This window comes from Schistocerca cancellata, chromosome 2 (genome assembly GCF_023864275.1).
Source record: "Schistocerca cancellata isolate TAMUIC-IGC-003103 chromosome 2, iqSchCanc2.1, whole genome shotgun sequence".
NCBI lineage: Eukaryota > Metazoa > Arthropoda > Insecta > Orthoptera > Acrididae > Schistocerca > Schistocerca cancellata.
The window spans coordinates 660,142,932-660,152,768 of record NC_064627.1 but is presented as its reverse complement, the minus strand read 5'-3'; the positions used below and the strand labels follow the sequence as shown (position 1 = coordinate 660,152,768).

The 9,837-nt window shown below is 36.5% G+C and overlaps 1 protein-coding gene across 2 annotated transcripts; it reads left to right on the top strand.

The window, feature by feature from the left end:
* The first annotated feature begins 244 nt into the window (after positions 1-244).
* On the top strand, positions 245-4,361 carry LOC126162350 (PI-PLC X domain-containing protein 3). Of its 2 annotated transcripts, none has more exons than XM_049918801.1 (3): positions 245-790; positions 1,972-2,146; positions 3,458-4,361. In XM_049918801.1, the coding sequence occupies exons 1-3, from the start codon at positions 664-666 to the stop codon at positions 4,176-4,178; spliced, it is 1,023 nt and encodes a 340-aa protein (XP_049774758.1). In that variant the 5' UTR covers positions 245-663; the 3' UTR covers positions 4,179-4,361. The 2 variants fall into 2 exon arrangements, with proteins under 2 accessions (XP_049774758.1, XP_049774759.1); XM_049918802.1 differs by lacking the exon at positions 245-790 and adding an exon at positions 1,373-1,468.
* The last annotated feature ends 5,476 nt before the right edge of the window (positions 4,362-9,837 follow it).

The following is a 9,837-nucleotide window of genomic DNA, read 5'->3' as shown; positions in this document are numbered from 1 at the left end:
TTACACTTCCATGTGAACACCAGACGTTTTGTTTGCGAAATACTGCCTTACCGTCGACGTTCTTTTATTTTTGCCTATAAACCAAGCGGGAAACTTCACACGGGGGTGCTAGTTTGTTATCTCCTGGGAAAAGTTAATATGTTGAAAATCCAAATTTTGATTAGAGACTTCCGTCGATGAATTTTACAGGAAAATTGTCAAAAATGATATTGTTAAGGGTTTTCTATTAATGCACTTTACAGTGTAATCATTGGAATTAAATCACAAACAGGGAAATCCCAATGAATTCTCAATGTTGGCAACATGTCAAAAATTAGACGCTTGAATTTCTTGATTCGCAATTGCTCTGCGGGTTGAGTACCCGCAAGTGCACGAAATCGTGATGCCTGTGGGAATTTGGGGTGTTTGTTAGAGGCTTTGCATCGTATTCGACATGTAAACAGCAGTCAATGCGATGTATGATGCTGATGTAGTCCGTCACACTTACAAAATTGCGTACAGTTTAAGGAGGCATGGATCTCATTCCCGTAAAAATAAAAGTTCGTCAAGAAATTTACCATCATAGTCAGTAAATACGGCATAATGAAGAATTCTGCGTTACTTAACTAATGTTTTAAAATTTATTATACCTTGAGAAAGTGTCGGCTGAGGAGAAACACGAGAATGATCAAAGAAAAATACGGCGATTCGGACACAGCTACTAGTCCGGTCATTCTCGATTTAGAGAATTGGATGTCAGACCTTCCAGAAGAGTTGCAAAATTTGCCGATAATATGTCTGGCAATACCAGGTACATAAACTTTTTCCTCCTCAGAATAATATGTATGGAAAGTTGTGAATGACTAACGAATATACATTAGACTTTTTTTGTAGGCTGTATTAATCTTCCATTGAAGGTTACCTATAATTTGTTTATAAAAATAGCGTATAATAGTGTTCTGGTAAATCCAGTGAAATTTCGAAACCCAAGTATAATACAATTTGACATACTGACGTTTTTCATCGTTGCTGAAAATTGATGGTTCCAGAATTTTTATTTTGCGTGTTTCATACAGCATTTGGTATATTTTTCACAACTGTACAATGTACATTGTACTTTCACTCAAAATGTAACTGCTCTTCCTTTGAAGATATTTTGTGTTGCAAGAGCATTGATTATTAAACTGTGCAATTAACATGATTTCTGTTAGCTATCTGTTTTTTCAGTCACTCATTCTTATCAACTTCAGTGACTGTTAGCCATGCAAGTGCCCTAGGTATTCATACCAGTTTGCTGGTCATATTTTTTTCAATTTTGTGTACCACTTTAAATGAGAGCCAATTTGCAAAGTGCATCACGTTGCTTACATAATCTGTTATATTCTATTTTCAGCCGAAAAGCAGTCTACAGTGTCAAGAAGAGGCAGTGTATCACACTATAATACTCATTTAATGTGATACGTATTCCACAGGATCATTTCCTCAGATGGTGATTTTTCTGAACTCTTACTTATCCTGTGGTACATTTAGCATGCCTGTTAAGACTTCAATCACATGTGTATTGTTTAATTTTATTCATTATTTTTTTTAACTTCTTTCTACTCATGAGTAGACTATCTTCTGTTGCCATTATACATATTTTGTGTTCATTTCTTTCCACACGTTGGACTCTTTATTTTGAGCATGCAGTTGAGTTCTGTAGTAACAGCACTGGGCTGTCCCCTAAAATATCTTTTCTATAGATGCTAGTTTTAGAATTCATCCGTTTGAATACTTCACATTACTTTCTTTGCCCGTAACATGATTCTCCTTTTTCTTCTTCATATTCTATCCACCCTCTGTCATGGCATCAAAGATATCTTCATTTATTGATGTACGGAACAGCCAAGTATTACCCTCTGAATGAAGTCTGATTCTGCTGATAAGGACTATTGAGAATGTTACTGTTACCAACTCCGGCAACAGCTCTGTTAATTTGTTATTATTTGGCAGGTACTCATGACTCCGGTAGCAGCTCTATTACACGAATGTCACCCATTGCCCCGGATTCAGGACCCCTTGTGCGGAGATTGGGGAAGATATTTGGACCAATTGTTAAATTCCTGGTTTACAACTGGGTAGTCACTCAGCAAACCTCTCTTACTGAACAACTGAAATATGGTATCAGGTAATCACTGCAAATGTAACAACATGTAAAGCTCTGTAATAATGTGTAATTTCAAACACTGGATGTTTTTAGTAGGTGACAACACTTGCTTTCATATTTTCTTTAAGTAATATTTATCTTTCACTGTGTCTTTCTCATTCTTTAAACTGAGATGTTATTTTCGGTAACAACAAAGTTATTTTGACCTCAGTGACTGTGAGCCTATTTTTAGACAATTCAGCCAGAAAATTAAAAGGTGCCTTGTGTAGAAATAGCTGCTACATAATTCTCAAGTGAAGATGTATTAAAATGGTATTTTAAATAAAAAAATCAGATTCCCACAATACTGCATAATAACTTGTTCCTGACTATCTAGAAATGTCTCTTCTATCACTCATTCAATCTCTTCATTTTCTTGGATCACTTATTGCATTCAACATCCAGTAGGCCCCAGCATATACCAACAACAACAGCAAGAAAAATTGTAACAGCACGATTGCTATAAGGGGAAGCAATATATATTAAAGTGTCAACATAGCTCACAAGCATATATTTGTACTGCCTTTTGTGCCATGACTTTAACTACTGAACGTCCCATTTATATGAATGGACAGGTAGAATGTGACCATGGAAATTTGTAGTACTTGGTTGCCCACCATGCACCTTAATGTTACATGTTTGCTATTTACTGTTCAACCCACATCATGTAGATACCCACACTGTCTTCCATCATAGGTTGAAATGATATGCTTCACTGTGTAAATAAGTGAGTGACTGCATGTGAAGTGTGTTGTACATTTATTGTTTGAGACAGAAATGAAAGTGAAACATAATGTGTGCCTGTGGTTTACAGATACAAAAGGGCTGTCAGATAAGTTACTTATATTTTTTTGTAAAAATATTGCTCCTTTGTTCATCTGAATACCATTGAAGAATAAGTGGACCCCCATTTCAGTTAGTGTATTAATTTGTTCTGCTGATTGACTTTGAGAAGCAAAAATTAGCAATCCACATTTTTCTTGTGCTCATTCATGATTCGTCCTAATTTTTGCTACAGTACTCACTTTTTATGAGCATAATCTGTGGTACTCCATCAGTACACACAATTTTAAATTAATTAAACATTCCCAGTGAGTAAAGGAAGTCGTTATATCTCTATAGTTTCTTGGCAAAATATATTTTTTCTGCAATAAGAGCAAATTTATATATGTTTATTTTTTAGAGTGTTCAGGGTACTGTTTTATTCAAAGATTTAAAATTGTCATGTTTCATGCTAAGAATTTATTTGTAGTGGCTTGTAAAATATATACATTTGTTCTCTCTTTGTAACAGGTATTTTGATTTGCGAGTTGCAACAAAAAAGAACTGTAAGGAACTTTACTTTGTACATGGTTTGTATGGCAGTGAGATAAGTTCGCTGTTACAAGAAGTGCGTGCATTTCTTGACACACATCAAGGAGAAGTGGTGATTCTTGACTTCCAACATTTTTATAATTTCTCTATTGAAGATCATAGTCAGCTTGTATCACTTTTGGATTGTGTCTTTAATGGCATGATCTGTCCTGCTATTAGTGATGTGAAAAGTATTAGTCTTTCTTGGATGAGAGAGAAAGGGTTCCAAGTGATTGTAATATACAGGGATGCTGCAGGGCAAGGGTTTTGGCCAGCGCGGCGCTGGCCTACTCCCTGGCCAGATACGACATCACCACAGAAGATGCTTACATTCCTCACAGAGACACTGAATCGTCGTCCAGCAGGGTCTGGGTTTGTTAGTCAGTGTGTACTTACACCTAATACGAAGTTTGTACTATGTAATCCATTATCCACATTGAAGAAAACGTGTGGTGAACCATGCAACCGAGCTGTACTGCCTTGGATAGAAAAACAGTGCCCTGGTCCTGCTGGAATCAATGTCATAATAGCTGACTTCGTACACACCAAAGGTTTCCCATTCACAGAGACAGTTATCCTGCTTAACCTCAGACTGTTGCAAAATAATCGAGAATCTGAGAAGACCAACTACGAAATGGAAATTTATAGCTCAGAAAATTAATATTGCAGACATGTGGGACAGCCAAAGTCAAGCACACAAAGAACTTCAAGGTATAGCGTATATACTTGTCTGCCCCTATAGATAGAACTAATATTTATCTTGAAAAGAAGCCACTGATATGCAAAAAATGGCTTTTCTTGATCTTTGTATGTAAATAATCACAAATAAAGGTATTAATCTTCACATGTTATTGAATAATAATAATAATATTAATAATAAAATAATGATGGGTGTATGACACACACACACACACACACACACACACACACACACACACTCTGTCATAATTTATGTAATTTAATAATTCATTCAAAGCAGTTATATGGGGGCATTCCATGGTGACTCACGTTACATTTTGAAATAATTGGTGTTTTATTATGTTATCAATCTATAAACCCATATGTTCTTTGGTAAATCATCATTATAAATTGTGTTATTCAGGCAAAGATTTTGAAGTGTTGTTTAAGCAGGGAAGAGCATTAAAATTAAAGAACAAGAATGTAATTTATCTTATGACTCATGTTACAAATTTGGGACATCCAATTCCTAATGTGCATTTTAGGTCAAAAGGGTCCTCAAACTATTAGGAGTATGGTTTTTATCACAGAAAATGTGTATTAGGTTGGCATTTAAATGACAGTTACAAATTTCTAAAATACTTATACCCTGTGAAATACTGAAAAAGGCGCGTGACTCAATGTTACGTAACTCATGTTACTTGCTACTTTTTTTCCTGCTAGCAGAGATATGAAAATATGAAATAAGGTAAACTTAACATTAACATTTCACTTTTCAAACACTATGAAAAATTATAAGAGCATGACATCTTGGAAAACGAACTGTAATTTCAGTTAAAAGTCAGAGAACTGAAAAATATCCTCTTGCATTTAAATCAAGTGGATTAATTTTCTTTATAATTTAATCACATTTTACAGGCCATTGCACAGGTTAAGTAAGAATTTCCAAAAACTGCATGCACTTCTCCAGCATTGAATTTACTGTCTTATCCTACTTTTTACCAGTCTCCACTTTTCACACTTTCTATAGTTTCTACAGTACGATGATCTGCAGTAGCAAAATTGTTTGGAGAAAGCAGATATGTTTGTAGTATTCCTTTCTTGTGGTGATAGCAGTCAATGCTCTTTGTTTGGTACTGAAGAAAATATATGAGCCAGATTAAGTATTACATTGATTCCTTGAATTTGATGAATAGACACATGAAAAACCTGCATAGTTGTGGTACTTGCAGCTACCTGAGCAAAAGTTGATGCATCCCAGTAGCCGTTCCACAACTTCACCAATTCCATCAATAGTTTTTTTACCATGGGATGTATCAAATAAATTCCAATAGTTTTCCACATTATGAAATGATGAAATTAAGGTACAGCAGCAGTAATATATTTGTTTTTAAATTGTGAGGCAGGTCTATCTGACCAGACTGAAACTACCTTCACATTTTCGCAGGTATAGTTGACAGTACGTTGCTAATGTAAGCAATTGCAGCATTCGAGCCATGGCGTTATCCAGCACTAAGTGACTTATATGGTGATAAACTTGCTTTACTAGGTTGCTGATCTTGCATCCTGTGTTTTCTGACTCTCTCCCTATATTTAGCTCTTCTTCTAATAACAGCCGTTGCGTATGTTGACTCAAATGTAGAAACTTTTGTTTCTGCCTCTGCTGCCCTTTTCGAGCTTCTTCCAGATGCTGCTTCTTACATTCTTCATATTTTCCTTTATTCTTTAACTTTTCCCTCCTCCTACTCTGTCTTTCTGCTGCTCTTAAAATAATACAACTGTGACTCAGATTACGTGACTAGTGTTTTCTGTTTTTACAATATTGGTTGAAATTGGGAAATTTTTAGTAGTGATATTAGTTCCACATTCACATTAAGAAGTAAATTACTGAACAAGATAAAGTTATTTCTAATCTCTCTATTTGTATAAAAACTTAATTACATGAAAGTGACTCATGTTGCATGAAAGTTCATGTTGTTGTATTATATTGTTTACCCAAACCTATAATTTCCCTACTTCAGTTTTAAACTCTTTATGCAATACGTTGGGGTATGTAACAGTAATATAAATAATGATATTCTAATTCTTACCTGCCAATTAGTTGAAATGAAGGTCCAAATCTCCAATAACTCACACTCTCATTACATGAAAAACGTATGGTGTTATAAAAATGGCTACAAATTATGGAGGGAAAGCAATAATGGGTCACAAACCATCGTTGCCATACAGTAAAAAGTATAGCCCTTTCAAAAAAAAAAAAAAATTAAATATTGTACGTGTGTCCTACGTTACATGGAATATCTCATATGATTCATTTTAGCTTCTGTTGCAATGCCATTTTTTGGCTTGGCTGGACCAAAAATTCGAAGGTCAGGGGTTCAATATTCCCTGTCGAAAGAGTTTTTTTTTTTTTTTTTTTTTTTTTCTTTTTCCCTGTCACTTATTGCTGGTTTCATGTCTGGCAATGACTGTACACACAAAAAATGCAGGTTCCCCTATAACTAGCAATTACCTTCAAAGACCTGATGCAGACAAGTGTATACCATCTCTAATAAAACCATACCCATAAAGCAGGGTAATGTTAAAATCTTTCGGAGGGTTGACGACAACTTTTCCACAAGTATCAAAGGTATTGTTTGCTGGGAAAATGAAAACTGACATCCACTTTTAAATTCTGAAACTAATCTAACAGTTATTTACTGTAATTAAATCAGTAAAAAAGAAAACATGAAATACAAATCTTTCAACAAGTGTAGAAATTCATTTTATTACTTTCTTAAATTACTATCTTCATAATAGATTTGACCTTCATTGGGTGAATACCGGCTTGACAAAGTAGTGTTGGACTAGCAGATGACTGGTCATGCTGTTAATTCTGTCTGTAAGTCAGTGCTAAATATTCTACATGATTAGCAGAGGTATCCTACAGCCAGTGGCAGTACAGAAAAACCTAAGAATGGGCACTAAAGATATCTTGAGCTACATTTACTTTTATTGTAATAAAAAATAAGTCACATGCATAGTTTAAGAAAGTTTTATTTTAACTGATTATACACATATATAAGACACTGCCATCTTATGATATAAAAAAGTTACAGTTGTGGTTCTCTTCCTTAAAAGATGACTTCTATGTGCCTATTCTTCCAGGCAAATTGTTTAATTACATCATCAATAGGACAATCAATGTCAGGGTGAGTATTCAACAGAGCTAAGCCAGTAAGTTGGTCCTCCTCCATTGTTGATGTCAGCCATGTCTTTGTACGCAGCGATCTTCAAAAATTTCTTTCTACTGTAGAAATAGATGCAGGTAGACAAGCATATATTTTGAACAGCATGTGCAAAGTTGGATATTGAGCTCTAGGACAAATAGACAACACCTGCATAACTGAATCACGGTCATTAAGGGCATTTATGCTCGTTTCCTTGTATTGAAGAATCTCCCCATTAGTCTCTTTTTAATCACAATGAATGATTATTCTTCAAAGAATGGTAGTTCAGTGAAGCACTGATTCAATTTGTGCCAGATCATTACAATCATGTTTCAACAGTTGTGAGGGCAAAAGTATGTTGAATTTTAAATGATAAATATTTTCTTCAGCAAAACGCTCTTGTGTGAGTAGTAACATGGCCCAGTGTTGGAATAAAGACAGTTCTTTTCCAATATGTCATAGCATCATTATTATGATCACAGTTTTTGCCAGGCAGAAACGTATAAAATACGATGACGCAGAAGCACATGCTACATAGGAAAGTACAACTACTTGAAAACTAGATTCAGTCAAGTCGACTGAATAGTGTGTGGGCTAATTGATGGCAATGCAGGCGGCCCTGCAAGGGGGGGGGGGGGGGGGGGGGGGAGTGTCCCCCTTATATATCCGCCACTGTCTACAGCAAGTACTGGTACATAAAGTTTGTCGTCTGGCTCTCTTAAATGCCCACATCATGAAAGTTTCTCTGCCTGTTGTTAATGACAATTAGCTTTGACTGCACTGGACTCTTGCAATCTGCTGCCTATATTTTACCATATTTAACTTTACAGCTTACTCACCTTTTACAGAAATGCCAATAAATAAATCAATTTCCTCAAAAAAATTACAACTGATCTTGGCATATTTATCATACTTCCAGTGTTTATTGTATATATTTAACAGCAGCACACAAACAGATCCAAATATATTCTTAGGTTGTATTCATCTGACGAGTTTTGTATAATCTTTTGATACTTGTTAGCACTTTTTTTTCCCTCCTTCCTCACTCATGCTGTGGTACAAATCTGTCTAACTGTTGTCATTTTCGTAGGTCTCTTGTCAAGTGTCAGTGTGATTGTAGTTGCATTTGCATAACAATTCAAGAAATCTGTGTATGGATGGTGATAGGTGAATAGAGAATTTCAGTGCTGCTTCTTCGTGGACATTTGGACAAAATACCGAAAGCATTGCTCTTTCTTATAGAAACACGCACACAGTTTTTTTTTTTTTTTTTCATTTACATGGAAATATACTGGCTAACATTAATCTCAAAGAATATCTGACAAAATTATTAAACTAAGGATATTTCAGGTTGGGATATCAATATAAGGAAAAGGAATAGATTGCTACTCACAGTTAAGATGGCACACTGTAAAGACTGTTACACATTTAGCTTTTGACCTAAGCTTACTTCAAAAAAGGAAACACACACACATTTGTCCAAACAAATTAGTACACCTCACTTACACATGATGCCACCTCCGGTGGCTCGAAGCAGAATGCAATTGTCAGGTCAATGAAAGCCTTCACCCAGTATCACCCTGGACTGGAACAGCTGAACCACATCCTTTGTCAGGACTTTGATTACATATCATCATGCCCTGAAATGAGGGGCATCCTAACTAAGATCCTTCCCGATCCCTCCTAAAATGGTGTTACATTGCCCACCCCAACTCCACAACTTCCTAGTCTATCCTTATGCCAATCCCATCCCTTGCTACAAGGATCATATCCCTGTGGAAGACCCAAGTGCAAAACCTATCCCATCCACTCACCCAGCACTTCCTATTGCAGTCCTGTCACAGGATTATCCTACCCCAAAAGAGGGCGGGCCGCCTATGACAGAAGCCTTGTCATATACCACCTCTGCTGTAACGATCACACAGCTTTTTATGTTGGTGTGACTCCCAACCAGCTGTCCACAAGGATGAATGACCACTGCCAAACTATGACCAAGAGGAAAGTAGACCACACTGTGGCACAACATCCAGCTGAGCATAACACGCTTGATTTCAATGGCTGCTTCACAATTCAGGCCATTTGGATCCTCCCCACCAGCACCAGATTTTCTGAACTGTGCAAATAGGAGTTATCCTTAAAACACATTCTCTGCAACCAAAATTATCCTGGCCCTAACCTAAGATTTGGGTGGAGAGTGTGGACACAGTACAGTTTGACCCCTCTGTCCTATCACTTCCTCCCTATTCATATCCCCTCCCCCTCACTGTGTGCTGCCCTTTGCCAATGCACCTGTCCATCCTTCCCCTTCCATGCTCCTCTACTTTTCAGCTCTCCATCCTGCTCTCCCTCCCCACCTCCCTTGCATCTCAGTGCTGTGCCTAGTGGCAGTCTTCTCATGCCTCCATTTAGTCCCTGCACACTCTTTAAGACAAC